At 36.5% G+C, this 16576-nt stretch overlaps 1 protein-coding gene across 1 annotated transcript in view; it reads left to right on the plus strand.

Annotated features, from left to right (window-relative positions):
• The window catches only part of LOC145671648 (uncharacterized), a 60594-nt gene that overhangs the window by 30914 nt on the left and 13104 nt on the right, over positions 1-16576 (plus strand). The window contains exon 4 of the mRNA XM_081740848.1: positions 13457-13610. Within this exon, the coding sequence (XP_081596974.1) occupies positions 13457-13610 (154 nt within the window). The remainder of the gene's footprint in view (positions 1-13456; positions 13611-16576) is intronic.

Consider the following 16576-nt stretch of genomic DNA (forward strand, 5'->3'; position numbering starts at 1 on the left):
TTATAGTTGCGCATATCTGTTGAAATACCTACAGTTTTGGTCTCACCGACGATATAATGGGTTTCACGTATCGCTGATTACGAATCTGAGGTGAGAGTTCTAGAATTCAAGATGGAGGATCAATATGGCGGATTAAAAACACGAAACTCCTGAATGTAGCCACAAATAGCTGTTTACTAGGGTATTTTGGGTCGTTGGTTACGAATCTGAGGTCAAAATCCTTGAATTCAAGATTGCAGATCCAATATGGTGGATAAAAACGTCGAAGCCACAAATCGTAGTAGACTAGAGTGTTTTTAGATCGCTGTTTAAGTACGCAACATTCCTTGATACTTCAGCCACCATGTAGAATTATTCTGCACCCTTGCCCTTTACCAAACCCACCACAGATATCTTAATGCTGAACGGTGTTAAAATAATTCATCAATTATCTGTTCATTATTTTCATCATTTCGGTTTGCAGCATCTAATGTGGTACTTAGCAATGAGTCATCGGGATATCTAATATTCTGTAAATGTCGTGCATGGCCTAAATACTACAAGACACTTGCAATGTTCGCACATGTACCTAATGTACGAGCACCGCTTTGACATATATAGTAGTAACCTTGAATAACATTTTGATCATAATCCTGGTCATCTTCATCATTGGCTACATATGCTATGAAAACTTGATGCTTAGTTGCATTGCGGAACCTTGAGTAGAAACGTATGCGCACGAATTCCGGTTCAGTTACGTTTTCGTCAAGCTGGAATTGCTCATCCTTATCTCGTATTAGTTTATCTTGGACGTAAGAGGATGAGAGATCTACTTGATATGTACCTACAGTCCAATCGCGTAAGTAGTTTAAGTTAAGTACAGAGAAATCAATTAGGCTTTGATCATTCAGCGGTACCCATTGACCGTTACTTCTAATAAGATTATCTACCTCCACTCTTGCTTTAACAACGTTCGGCATGATTGACCTATTTCCCATTTCTCTAGCTAATTCAATGGTTGCATCTTGCATGAAAATAACGGGATGGTATCTGTTCAAAATAGCTCCAGCTATGCGATAGAAACTATTCAGTTTCTTTGCATGTTGCAGATTCAATGTTTGTGCTAGAAACTTAAAAACAGATCTTAGATGCCCGTTTCTTGCCTCGACTATCCATCGACTTTTAGTAACTAGTCGAGAAGTATTCGCATCTTCTGTTGATAGTTGTCTTTCACGTGGTAGTAGGAGTGCGGGCATTCTATGATCAATTCCTAAATATTCCAGTAAAGGAATTGCATCGCGGTATCCTCTGTCTACTAACAGAATGACCAGGATTATGATCAAAATGTTATTCAAGGTTACTACTGTACATGTCAAAGCGGTGCTCGTACATTAGGTACATGTGCGCACGTTGCAAGTGTCTTGTGGTATTTAGGCCATGCACGACATTTACAGAATATTAGATATCCCGATGACTCATTGCTAAGTACCACATTAGATGCTGCAAACCGAAATGATGAAAATAATGAACAGATAATTGATGAATTATTTTAACACCGTTCAGCATTAAGATATCTGTGGTGGGTTTGGTAAAGGGCAAGGGTGCAGAATAATTCTACATGGTGGCTGAAGTATCAAGGAATGTTGCGTACTTAAACAGCGATCTAAAAACACTCTAGTCTACTACGATTTGTGGCTTCGACGTTTTTATCCACCATATTGGATCTGCAATCTTGAATTCAAGGATTTTGACCTCAGATTCGTAACCAACGACCCAAAATACCCTAGTAAACAGCTATTTGTGGCTACATTCAGGAGTTTCGTGTTTTTAATCCGCCATATTGATCCTCCATCTTGAATTCTAGAATTCTCACCTCAGATTCGTAATCAGCGATACGTGAAACCCATTATAATGTCGGTGAGACCAAAACTGTAGATATTTCAACAGATACGCGCAATTATAAACTACAGTAATATGGAACATCCGTAAGGTAATTCGGGGGGGTGGGGAATATGTGGGGGAAAAGGGCGGTGTCAAGTGGGGTAGTTTGATAGTCTAACATGTGGTTGTTTGGGGTTCTTGTTGAGTTGATTAAAACAACAAATTGTTTTACATGCTGAAATCAGTTCAATCCCCCCAGCTACTTGGAGGCGGTTTTTTGGGGGGAAGGAGTGGATTTCAGTCTTTGTGCCCATTGAGACTTTTGATCCACATGTTAAGAACTATCAACCAGCGAAGTTTCAACAACATTAGCCGAAAGCCACTTTCCATAAGAAAAGTGCGGGGTCCTTTGTCATCTTGGGCCCGGAACTCAGGCCCCCATTCGTGAATATGGGCCAGAGTGTATACATATATCATTTGTAGATGCAAATAGGAAGTACTTAAACCAACTCTGGGGGCCTGTTTCTGCGTATGTATTTCGTTGTCAGATATCCGGATACTGAAGGCAGTTGAGTAAATCTGTCTTCAACATTCGGGGGACGGATAAGACCGCTCCCATATTTTTTTTTTAAAAAAAAAGCGATGTTCAAATATTTACGAAGTTCAAAAACAATGTTGTGGAGGATCAGGGGAGCAGAGTTGTCTTCAACATTGGGAGGAGGGTAGATTTGAGGGAGGAGGGCATATCTGAGGCTTTTTTCTGGGGGGGAGATGAAACTCAAATTACAGTAGATGAATCTGATTTCTGAGGTGAACCTGTTGTAGGCGATGTAGATGAAATTGTAGTACATATCAGTATTAAAAATCAGTGCCGTGAACACATTCTGTAATCTGAATACATGCGTATTTATAATTGATATGTTTCTACTTATGCATCCACAATGATCCAAATTAAAATTTTAGGACACTTGTTTTGTAATAATATAAATAATGACTTCCCCAAAAGTATGGAAGAAAATCAACTATGTATGACGCAACAATACTCTTATTTGAGCAAAATTATGATGATCACAATACAGGAATTAAACAAATAGTTGAAATAGAGTAACAATAATTAATGACAATGAAATATTAAAGAATACGATTTTTTAAAAATGAAACAAGTCAAGGTACATCAATGTCATCTCACTTTCCTTTGTGGCAGTCGCATACAAATCTTCACAATTTCAAATCGGATTATTAGGAAACACAGTCCCTTTATTCCACGATTGGACGGGACATGTTCCCCTCATCTCCCCGGGATATGTGCCAGTGACTGAAGGGCCCAAGCAATCTTTGCGAGGGGCGGGCAGTGCTGGTTCTCTTGACCTACCAGATCGGTGAGCGTGATTCTACAGAATCCTTTGTGTTTATGCTTATGTGTGTGAGCTCCCTCAAAGAGTTTCTGGCAACGCCACTGGACATACTGTATATTTATGAAGAAGATTAATAATTTGCCTTTAATTACGATTACAATTATGATGCATTTCATTACGATTAAAGCATAACTATTCTTATACTATTATTTACATAACCGACTTGCTTCAAAAAGACAATTAACTAACAATTTCTGTTTTGTTCTATCTCCTTGATAGCGCTCGTAGTTCTGTACAGAAACTAAAGCTTAGTTCAAAATAGATAGAGTTGGAAATACTTGAATATGCCAGCGTATATCTAAAGCAAAATGTAAAGTTGCGTGGATGTGAAAGGAAGTAGTTGGGCATGCGCATTCGACAGAAAGCAGACGAAAACCCCGTTGCTTGCAGTAGGCCTGGAAGCCCAAGGAACATAGCATCCAACAAGAGGAAAGACAGAAAATGTGCATCTGAGTGACGCGCATGCGTAGGTTCCGCTTGTCACAGTAAGGCGAGACGGTGAGAGAGCGCATCCAGAAGATTGCAGTGGGGATAATTGTGATAATAACAAGCAAACAATTTATATATAATGAAATACGTATTTTTTTCTTATTAAGAGGGGATGCCGGGCATACCGGCGTTCCCTTACGCTACGCCGCTGCTAACAGTCAACTAATAGTTGATGTTCATTATTTATATCGATTTTCTACGTCTACTAAGTTATTTCAATTTTTTATAAGTTTTCCCTTCCGGTTATGACAATGATTAGAAATGAAGGCTCCTCTTCTTATACAAATCTTGATCATTGTAACATTTTTAGTCAAAATTCTGAATTATTGAAAATATTTAAATTAGTTAGAATAAAGAGGATAATACTAAGAAACATGGTTAGAAAAAAAGAAACATTACTGTTTAACGAATTGATAAAATCAAGCTTTTTCAAAACGTAAAAAAATACTGTATGGTATGGTATCATCATGGAAAAAGTAAAAATAGCCATCGAGGACACACTAACCAACTACTGTACGCAGATAAGTCAAGGTTCGTTAACTTGATAGACGTATATGAAGAAACCACTAACAGAAAATAGATGATAGCTTTACGCCTAATCATCTCAGTGACCTTGAAACTATGAACTCTCATCGGTTGACGTTTTCGATCATTTTATATGTTACTCCCTTCCATTGTCCCAAGGTATGCAAGGTGTCTTACCCCTTATCCCAATGCATGAAAAGCATATAATATTTTCGCAAACACAGCCAGGGGCAGGGAGGGAGTAACAGAACGCACACAGCTCGCTGTATACCTTTAGGGCAAATACCTAAAGGCATAAGCAATAGGCCACTTGACCAAGAGCAATGTTGCCAAACGTAAGACAAGGTAAGCCCACGCGCAGCCTGACTCTTCGCGTGACATTACCTTCGACACAAAATCACTGACCCTTCGAACAAGATAACATTGTTGCGCTCTCAGAGTCATGTTTTAATTGCATTTGTGTTGAAGAAATGAAATGAAATCTTTAAGTTTTACGTCCCACGGTTATGCCGGTTAGGCTAAAGGAGACGGTGATGATGAGTAATAAATGAAATGAAGAGAGTGGGAGGAAATGGGAGAAGCCCCAAGAAACCCACGTACACGGTGTTCGTCCGCCACAAAGTTCAATTGGCGGGGGCTGGGATCGAACCCGAGGCCCCAAGCACTAGAGGTGAACGCTCTACCACTGAGCCACCGTGGTCCTTAAGGAAAGGAAAAGAAAAGCGCACCCAAGACAATACCTCTAGATTTGTGGGGAAACTAGTCCAAATACACTTTTCTTTTTATTTACATTTAAAAAGAAATAAAATATATTTCCATGATGGAATAAAATTCCACTAATATAATAGACATCTAAATTAGAAATAGCAAAGACAGCTGAAACTAAGGAGAAAGCAGTAATTTCACATCAGGTTCCAAAGAGAATACACAGCAGCAAGCGAGTAGGCAAACAACAGCGTTACTCCTCCTGTGGTCCTGTCCCGAGCATGTGTCAAAGGTGACGTCATTGCACGAGTATGACGGAAACGCGTTCAGTGATGAACTTACCAAGCCAGTAATTACTGTATTTACGCCACGGAGTCCGACACTCTATAAATTGCCTTTTATCTATACAGGATTATGCGCGATCAACATTATAACTGTTACATTTTCATTCTCTGTGGCAAGAAAATAATTGACATAAGGATAGGACCTGTACTTAAACGCAAAATTACATAAACGGTCTGGTAGTTTTAGTTAGAACGATCCGTCAAGTAGAGGTGGAGTAAGTTCTCAAACATTTAAATATACGACGTCTTATATACTGTAGGTGCACTACGCAACCAGTTACTAGAGAACAAACCCCGAAGTAGCACTGTTATCAAAACGAGACAATACTAGACTATTTACAGTATTAGTCTCCTTTCAACCGACAAATAGCGATCTCAGTCTCGTCTCGATAGTTTCGAAATAATTTGTGTGAAATTATTCCACACTAAATTCGACAGTAGATATAATAAAATATACCTTCAATAGTTCTCCCTATTGCTTCAGAATATATAATGGATGCACCATTTTCTACTAGATAAAGTATGAATTAGCAATTCATATACAACATTCAAAAATACATATGTCTGTTTCCATTAAATATACTCATTATTTCTTAACTTATTTATGTACTAATTGAAATACCCGGCGTTGCACGGGAAGAATAGGTTTATGTTTCAAAGATATATTTGAGATTAGTTTTCCCAGTCGAATACATATTTGAATCGGAATGAAATACTACGAATCCATTTCCAGCAGGAGCAAATGAATCAACTGGCCGCTAACAAAGAATAAAAACTTGGTCTTTTATGATATCGGGAGTGTCATTATTCACTTCAGCGACCCCGAAAACTATTGAATAGACATTCATATCTTTCAATTAGAAATTTTTAGAAATTATGGATTTAACATTAATATCGTTCATTTTCGATTATTTTTACATGTCCCTGTGTCTCCCATGATAGAGCTAGAGGTGATACGGGTTTCAATTCCCGGCAGGAGTCGTGTGGTTCGGGTTCCACGTTAAGTCGTAGATGCATATCTTGTATAGAGTCACAGCTGAATGACATGCTGAACTCTATATCACCTCACCTCGTGAGATATTCTACTTTTGCATAATTTCTAAACCACTCTTCTTTGTTTCAATCTTCTACTTCCTCTTAGGACACGCATAGGTTCAAACCGAATCTTTCTTCACGGTTGGAGGACGCAAGGCTACTGTACCATACGCGTACAACCCTTATGAGACTACGGTAGTGAGTTGCGCAGTTTGAGTAGCACACACGAATAAACCACGCTTACATTTATTAGATATAATTAATAAAATCTCATATTACGACTAACTTCTCACACCAACTTTTAACAATGCGACTTTTTAAATTCTGTTCATCTTTATTATTATTATTATTATTATTATTATTATTATTATTATTATTATTATTATTATTATTATTATTATTATTATTATTATTATTGCAATAGCTATATGAAGCAATTATCTCGGCCAATTTCGTTAATACACACCATTCAGCAACAGGTAGTTGTAGAAATCAGGCTTTTGCAACAGCAATTGTTAGCTCAATCGTTAGAGCGCAGACTCATGGATTCAAGGGTTGCGAGTTCGAATCTAGTCTAAGTCAAAAAAATTTTTTCTGATATAATTCTTGAAATGGAAATGTTTCTCGCTTCACCTTTATCTCGTAATTCTGAATAGAGATGTTTGGATGTGAAAGAAAAAGTATACTATGATATAAGAAAAGAAAGATAAATTACATGATACCTTTTGCAATTTTTAACTATATTTTCACCTATCTAGAACGTTTCTAAAAATGTTCAGACTTCTAGACCTCCTTTTCGCTCTCTTACGTGTCCTTTAACTAATTTCTACAATTACTTAGTGAGTCACATATGCATATATTACAGATGTCTTATCTCTTTCTCTGCTCTCTACATCATGTCTGGAGATGAATGTTTTAACAATAGATTACAGACACGATTTTACAAAATAATACGATCTGCGATATCACTGATACATATTGTAGTGTTTAACTTAACATATAAAACAATAAATAGAAAAACTGAGAATACGAATCTTTTCGTGCACTGATGCTTCAAATCTGTGTCTTTACTCTCTATACCTATGTTAATTCCCTAGTCAAAATAAAAACTCTTCAAAATTAATCACAAATTCTTATACAACCATCCCTTCCTTGGAGTACTGCGCGGTCACATACCCGTCACTGCGATGTAAAGGCACTTATGGCAACGAGGATACAATGGGTTTAATTCCAAGCAACTTCATTTTGGACTTCTGCACAGGTAGATTGTGCATTTCGTCCACTGTGCATCCTAAAGTCTATTCAAATTTTAACACACCATTTGCCATATCTACAATTCTCAATTGAATTTTTTCTAACACTACTTTCTTCTGGCGAAAGGGTAGCTGTACTGAGAATATATAAAACACATTTGTCCAAATCAATAACACCCACAACTGCCCAACAAAATTATTCGTATCCTTTAATACTCTTTCACTATATCTAGGATATATTTAATATCTAGCAACATTCTATTTTCACCAATGATCGTGTATTTTTTCCAAAACTAGAAACCATGGATAAAAATATATAGAGTAATCAGAATTTCATAATATAGGTAGTTATAAGTCTATAATATCCACCATTTTGATTAGTTCAAAAGTTACATAGTTTAAAATGTAATATACAAGAATATGACTATATATATATATATATATATATATATATATATATATATATATATATATATATATATATATATATATATATATATATATATATATACACCTTAGGTATATTTGAAGAATAATCCAAATAAAAACAATTAAATATATAGCATGCAATATCTAAGTGACAATAACAATAAAGAATAACATAATCTAGCAAGTTTTTACATCGTGTTTCCAAAAGAACGTTCTGATTTTGGACGGTAATAATTACGGAACATGGGACGTGCCGGCAAGTAAATGATTGTTGTTTGAATAGGCATGGCCTAGAATTTTAGAAAATCGCCTTTAGATGTTAGTCAATGCGTCTTCTCAGTTTACAATCATTGAGAAGTAAGATGGCGTCCGCTCAACAGAAGGCGTTTTGTGTGTTGCAGTTTGCAAAGACTGAGTCATTGATTTCGGTCCAGCGTGTTTTACGTCGGTGTTTTCGTTTTGGCATTGATCCGCCTGCAACCCGAAAACATTCGTTGTTCGTATCGCGAATTTGAAGAGACAAAATGCTTTTGCAGTTAAGAATCCGGGTCGGCCTCGCACTTCGTATGAAATGGTGGAATTTAGCTATCGTCTAGATGTTGTTTGTGCTGCTGTTAGTGAACACATAGAGCGTTTGTAATACCATAGCTAAAATTTGAAGATTATGTATTAGCAATTTATTCCATTTTTGTAGTATGTTCTTGTCAATACATATGGACTTTTAAAGTCAGGTCATTGTTTTTGAAACACCCTGTATTTCAAGGAGAAATCTTCTGTAAATGAACGGACCGTTACACATGGAATACTCTGATTCTTTTCTGTTACTATAACCGATCACAAAATTTACTACTGTTTTGTGTAAAAGTAAGAAATTAGTTGCTGTATTGAGTATTTTTCTCCAATTACAGTGTTCTAATTCCTAAATTGTAGTATAGAAATAGTATTGTATGTTCAGGTTCTGATTCGCAAAAGAGCTCATTCGTGGCTAAGCAGGGCGTATGCCCCTTAGGCGTGGGAGACCCGGGTTCGATTCCCGGCGGGAGCTCATGTGGTTCGGATTTCACATTAATCAGTAGGTCCCGTCTCATATAGCCTCGCTGCTGAAAAGGACGTAAAACTCAAAATCAACAATTTGATTCACAAGATAAGTTAATGATGAAGTAGTTTCTAAGAAGCACGTGTATTTCTGGATAATGGAAGACTCTTAACTATTTGATACGTTTAAGAGCGAAGAAAAATCCCGTATATATGAAACCATCGCACAGTAAATACTGAATTCAACAATATCATTAACGTTCATCGAAAAAAGGGAATACTTCGAAGATGAAACATACAATAATCGATAGATCAATCAAGGTCAAGAATATGACATGCTTGAAGACGAATTCTCATGCAGTTTTTGAAAAAATTGAGAGAAACTAATTTTTATGGCGGTAAATATTATGTCGTTCATTTCCAATTTGATAACGTTTATACTTTCTATTCTACTGGAATATTTTCTACTATTGATTTATGTAATTCATAAGAAAAATATGAATCATTTAGTTCTAGATTGTATATATTGTTGGCTGATTTCTCCTACCAGTGACGTCCATACTACTTGTAATGTGTAATCATTATAAAGATTCAGGCAACCAAGAGGAGACAGTGTCATAAAAATCACTAAAACAAGAACTTTAGGGATCAAAACAAAACAAAACAAAACAAAAAGTCCAAAAGATTGCGATCTTGGCCGATAATTAGTTTTTGAATCAGGGATCACAAAATTTTAGAATCGACCCTAAATCGGGTTTTTGTATTTTCTACGGAATAAGCAATCATACTGAGTTAACTGATAATTTGAGTTTGGCTACACTATATGTAATTCTCCAGATATAAGGCCTACAAGAAAGTTTTTAGTTGAAATACAATGGATGTTTTGATCCAATAAAGCCTGTTTGTAAGATATGTTCATAGTCAAGTGTTTAGCGAATCGAATTACCACGCGGCAAATTAGTGTTCAATTTTTACCCATCCCAAATATATTTTTTTTAAAGTTTGGTTTTCTCATTCCGAAAAACAATAAACATTGGAGAACTTTAAAAAAAAACTTCATACACCTGCGAAATATGACCAAACAAATACTACCAAAGTAATGTCTCTGTTACCTTGTTATATAAGTAAGCTAACGGTTTTACTGGAGACTTATTGCTACAACCTTGATTAATGTATTAGACAAAATTATAGTTTCCGGTTAAACTAGTTTTGAAGAGGACTATCTTAACTTCAAGCACAAAAGATATTTAGGCCGCCAAAACATAGTTATCAGTAGATTCCAGATTTCTATGCATAAACCAACCTCGAGATATGCGTGCAAATATGCTAGAAAATTTTTTTTAAAAAATGCATTAAAAATAATATATGCATTGATATATACACTAAGGAAGTAAAATCTCAATTTCGTACAAAAATATCTTACCTTAATGAAGTAGGTTGCAATGAACTGTAAACGCCTGTCTTACAGTTTCTTCTGTAAACCCTCTGCATTTATTAGTAAGAAACGTTTTGCAGATCGAAAAGTTCCTTTCTACATCAGCAGAAGTCATTGGTGCATGTGAAAAACACCAAATCTCTTGGTGTGTTATGTCCTCTTCCAATTCCTTATTTTCTTGATTAAGTACTGTACATCTGCAATGTCACAGATTGTTTTCTATCAGGGATTCCTGCTTACTATTTGGTAAAGTTTATCTGACGCTATTTTCACAACACCGTGAGTTTCACTGGACAAAGACTGTGATAATCGCCCAACAAGGAGAGTGAATGGTGCAAAGCATTGTTACGGGATTCCAACTGTCTGATAATTTCAGGTATTCTCGAGAAGTGGTTGTGTTGCAACTTGTAGAGAAACATTTTTGTGACACATAAATAGCGGCTGCATTATCGGCATTTAGTAAGTCAACAACTGTCTTCACTTCATTTAAGTCATTTGCATAATACGACACAACTTCTAGCCAGGAGCCCCCCATCGGGTTAAAACTGGTAGCGGAACATTTTTCGCAACTTAGCGAAAGATACGTACGATAGAGCTTTCACAAATACTTCTTTTACATTTGGTGAAAGCACGTGTACTTCCGGATATTGGCATTTGATTGTGTCTGCTACGACACCACTGACAACCCATACATCTGACGTGTTGCCAACTACAGGTGTTTCCATTTTTCTGATCACCATCTGTACATCTGCAATGTCACAGATTGTTTTCTATCAGGGATTCTTGCTTACTATTTGGTAAAGTTTATCTGACGCTATTTTCACAACACCGTGAGTTTCACTGGACAAAGTCTGTGACAATCGCCCAACAAGGAGAGTGAATGGTGCAAAGCATTGTTACGGGATTCCAACTGTCTGATAATTTCAGGTATTCTCGAGAAGTGGTTGTGTTGCAACTTGTAGAGAAACATTTTTGTGACACATAAATAGCGGCTGCATTATCGGCATTTAGTAAGTCAACAACTGTCTTCACTTCATTTAAGTCATTTGCATAATACGACACAACTTCTAGCCAGGAGCCCCCCATCGGGTTAAAACTAGTAGCGGAACATTTTTCGCAACTTAGCGAAAGATACGTACGATAGAGCTTTCACAAATACTTCTTTTACATTTGGTGCAAGCGCGTTTACTTACGGATATTGGCATTTGATTGTGTCTGCTACGCGGTGAAGATCGTGTGCAAGACAGTTAGATGGACTAATTCAGGATGCAACACTTTATTCTATTATCCTATACAATATTTTATTCTACATCTAGGCTTACAAATTGATTCGGTTCACTTTAAATATAACCTACTTTCTTGTGATACACTCTCAAGTATGCTAGTATGCAGCAATAACATTCGGAAACATGCAGTATGCTGCAAAGTTCACGAAATATGTATCAACATCGAAATTCACTCAAAATTTGCACTTGTATGCGCTATCATATGCGTCTCAAACGAATCAGTACAAGTTAGTCGGTAAGAAAAAAAATACGTTTGTGCATGTTACTATAAACATGCATTTTGCATATAAATCCGGGCTGTAGTTATCACAATGTTAAATTACATCTCACTGACTTTGTAAAGGATTCTTATCTGATTCATTCCGATCAAAGAGGAAGACTCAATCTCTCTCTTCAAATGAAATTTTAGAACACTGCTTGGTATTATGAACATATTTTTGTTCACTTTATCCAGTTACCTTTGTTGTGTCTCCAAAAGAACTAATTGGAATAGTTGGACACATCGCAACAAAGGAAATAGACACATTTCTCCACATTGAAAAATTCCACATAAGTAACTAGACACAGTACATATACAGGATCCGGAGAAAAGACTTGCCGTATTTGGAGAGGGCAATGCGGTGAGTATCGAGTGTTTCTTGGGGACGAGTACATTCGTAATGGTGCTTCTATGATTACTACTCAGCGGACATCTTGCATTCGGTTCGGACTCGTCCTTACACACAACTCTGGAAGTTTCAAAATCTCACTTAATTCTTGGGTAACCATAATTTGTATGGGTACATATGAAGATCTGTGTGCAAGATTCTTCTTACACCCCAATCAGATAATCCCAGCGTAGCTGCATGTTTAAGTGCTCAACACTTTGGAGATTGCTGGATGGACATTCTCACGCACGCTATATTGTTGTTATGGTCCGAGGTCGGCCTGGGGACTTTTTCTTAGTGCAGTAGCTGTTGCTCTGAAGTTTGAAACCCAAACTTGAATATTTTTTTTTATCCGGAACAGAATCATGTCGGTCAAGTCCGAACCGAATGCGAAATGTCCACTGATTAGTAATCACAGAACCACTATTACGACTATACTCCTCACCGCACTACGCCATTGCGACTACTGAAAATGGCATGTGCACCGTTATCGATCGATACCCCCTCCGCCGCCGTATCTCCACCATAACTTACACAGCGCCCTCTCCAAATACGGCCCCTGCCGGACCCTGTATTTCTTAAATCACATTACCAACTATGATTGCATTAAATAAATTCCGTAGGTGTATCAAAGTAAAAGAAAGTTATTGCATTGGTTTACTTGAATAATCTGTTTTTCAGCCACTTACCTGTAAGACTTCGGGCTTCACATTGCTGAATTGCTTTATCATTTGACACCTAAGAATGTGTTACGTAGCGTTTCTGGACATTCTTAACTTTGTCATTTGAGCACTCTAATGTGAACTCATTGATCTAACATTCCTCAATTACCTTATTGAAAATTAATTAGTCAGGATTAAAATTTCCAAATATTGGTTATTTCTGCTCAGACTATTGTGAGAGAGATGAATTATTACAATGATATTTATCTTTTGGTTTTGTGTATTGACTTGCTTTAATAACTACACTGCCTTCTTTCTGTTTTTTTTAACTGCCAGAAAGTGTTGGGATCTATCCTTCTATGGCTGGTGCTCGAGATCGTGGTTGCCCTTATCCAAGCCATCCTTCTAATTTACATATCGACCAAGGCTTTTCAGAGTGGAAGATCCATACCGGGTTTGATAGCAGCACTCATCGTTTTGTACTATGAAGGTAAGAAGCGTGAGTACACATATAAAATACTAGTTCAACAAGAGTAGCCAATTCGTATTTGTTATGATAGTAATAACAAATTTATTTAAAAGAAATGTTAGTTTTAAAGCACTTTGAGTTACCAAAGCTCCTTTAGGAGAGACCGAGGTATCAACGAACACTTGACCTTTGATTATAAATAACTCTTTTGTTTCTAGAGATAAAATTAAGGTTTCTCGTGTATAGAAAGCTTGGAGTTTTTCCTGTTTACTAAAGTGCAGAGGAAGGTCAAAAGTAACCTTTTTCAACAAGTCAGTGAGATGTTTTTAAAATGTACCTATGTTCGGCATTGTCCCAGTGGTCGGGGTAAATCCGAACATACTGTTTACTTTAAACTTTAGTTTATGAAACAAGCGAAATGAATTAAAATACATTAAAAACATACAGTAATTTAATATTTAAATCTTTAGTAAGAATTATAATTACAGACATAACTAATAAATATAGTAAATAATAAATATAGCAAACCATTCTAATTAATAAAGCTAATGACGCTTATTACCAAGACATAATCTATTTCCCAAACCAATTTCATTAACTTATTACTTACTTTTCAATAAAAAAAAACTACTTAAAAATTTTTGGTAATTTATTTCACACCATGGGCAATCCCAAACCTCCAGGGTAATGACAAACATTCTATCTGGCATTTCACCATGAGACGACATTTTATTATTATAGTTGAAACTAATTGTTAACTGCATACAGGCTAGTAAGATTACAAAGAACTAATGTTCAAATATAGGGGAATATATACCCTTATCTGTAGCAACATAAATAAGATAAGAACCAACATTCCTTGCCCACGTTGTTGAATCAACGTTATAACTGAATCGACAAAAACAACAAAACGTTTCCTTCCTGGCAATCCATTCAACTGACTGCCACCAAATTTATTCTATACTTTTCCAGATCTCTCCGCTAGCGTGCAGCAAAATCGTGTGTTTTCTAACAAGCTTCCTTGGGCGTAAACTTGGGTGTTCGGCCTTACCTCAATGTTTGCGAATACAACGGTTTCCTTCATATATTTACACTGGCCTTCCGTCCAGAAGTCAAAAGACATCAAAAGTAACTTGATGGATCACAATAAGTCGAGTAACTTAATGGATCCTTTTTGCTCAAGATGTAGAGTGTCAAAAACTTCGTTGATGAAGGTAATATTCAATCGTAAGAGTAGGTCTATATATCAAGCATTTCTAGTTTGAAATTGTTCACTATAGAGCAAAAAGGGTAACAGCAAGAAGCTGTTTCTTGCAATTGATTATGTGTTCCCAGTACTGTCATTCGAGGAGAAAAGAGGGTAATCGCCCACTGAGGTTGAGAAATACACATGTATTAATCAATTGTATATGAATATATATACTAATAGAAAAACTTAGAACTTTTGTGTCGGTGAAGAACCTTGCCTCTTCCCCTCATAAGAAAATCTGAAATGGCGCTACTGAGTGTCCCAAGAATATATCCCATGTCCACTCTAAACTCTATACTAAAATCAGAAGTGGTAAAAATCGGACTGTCACTACAGGTCCTCCTGGACCAAACCTTACTGGACAAAAACTTGGAGGCCGAAATTTCGTATGAACAAAACCTTGCCGTAACAATTTAGCTGCATAAGAGTTTCTGAGATCAAAATAATAATAATAATAATAATAATAATAATAATAATAATAATAATAATAATAATAATAATCCAAAATCTTAATTTAGGCACTAGAAGCGAAAAAATTGGCTGTTTAAAATGAATGGATGTATAACTATTAGGAGATTTTTTTTTCATCTAATCTATTTTAGTTAAATTATTTTGTAAGTGTGAATTTCGAACCTACGGGGAGTTCAACACTAATGTCTAAAATCTAGTATATCACTAATTCCTTAAGTTAAGAAGATGAAACCCTGTGTATAAACTTCTCATCAAAAATAAGTGGAAATATGTACCAGTGTTTTGAAAAATTCAGCTTTCATGGAGAAAGGGGTTCATTTCTATAGTTTTTCTCCACATTTAAATTGGCCTTAACTGTGCCATCCTCGCTTGTAAACGGCTGAAACATTTGAAATGAATTTTCTGTCTACTCTATTTATTTATTTTTAGTTCGAAGTGAAAATAGTGGCCTTCGTTATGAAGAGGTAAAATAGCATGCTAGTAACATGCAGGTGGAATGGGGTGAAAAAGAGTGATCTGTCCCGTAATAATAGACATATTCTTACTGGGACAAAATGTCTTTCTATTATGAAGTTCTCCTTTAATGGCTTTAACTCTAAGTGTATATAGACACAACGATTTTTTGAACATCGCTGAATACTGAAGAAATCTCTGTGGCGAAATTTTGTGCTAGGAGATTTGGTCCAGCGATGATCTGGCCAGGTAAGATTTCATCCCACGAGATTTGGAGTCGCAAGGTTTTGGGCTGGGAGGCCCTGGCCACGCGAGATTTTGGCCATACGAAGTCCTGGCAGCGCGAGGTTTAGGGCGGCAAGGTATTGGCAACACGAGATTGTGGCCCATAGGGTTGTGGTTGCAAGGTTTTGTACCCAAATATTCAAGAACATTTCGAAGTATGACTATATTGTTTTACTTTAATGTGATTTATGTATAATTGAATCAGGTGCTAAAAATGTGTTGATTTCTTCAATGGCCTCTAGCAAGGGGGTAGTGTAATGAATGCATGTGGACACTTAAAATATTCACATAATTATTTATAGTAATTCATTCCTTGACAGTAATTACAGGACACCACGAAATCGTGGCACCCACCAGCACAGAACTGCCACCAATGATGAGAAGTAGGAAGTTTGGAGCGTAAATCCAGTCTTTGTTCCGTCCTGAGTAAATCCAGTCTTTCCTTGAACACAATGGGATGACTCTTCGGACAATATTCATCTTTTCCAATCTTACGCGATCAATATTTCATGTTCTCACCCTACCATGT

Source organism: Thermobia domestica, chromosome 15 (genome assembly GCF_964235325.1).
Source record: "Thermobia domestica chromosome 15, izTheDome1.hap1.1, whole genome shotgun sequence".
Classification (NCBI taxonomy): domain Eukaryota; kingdom Metazoa; phylum Arthropoda; class Insecta; order Zygentoma; family Lepismatidae; genus Thermobia; species Thermobia domestica.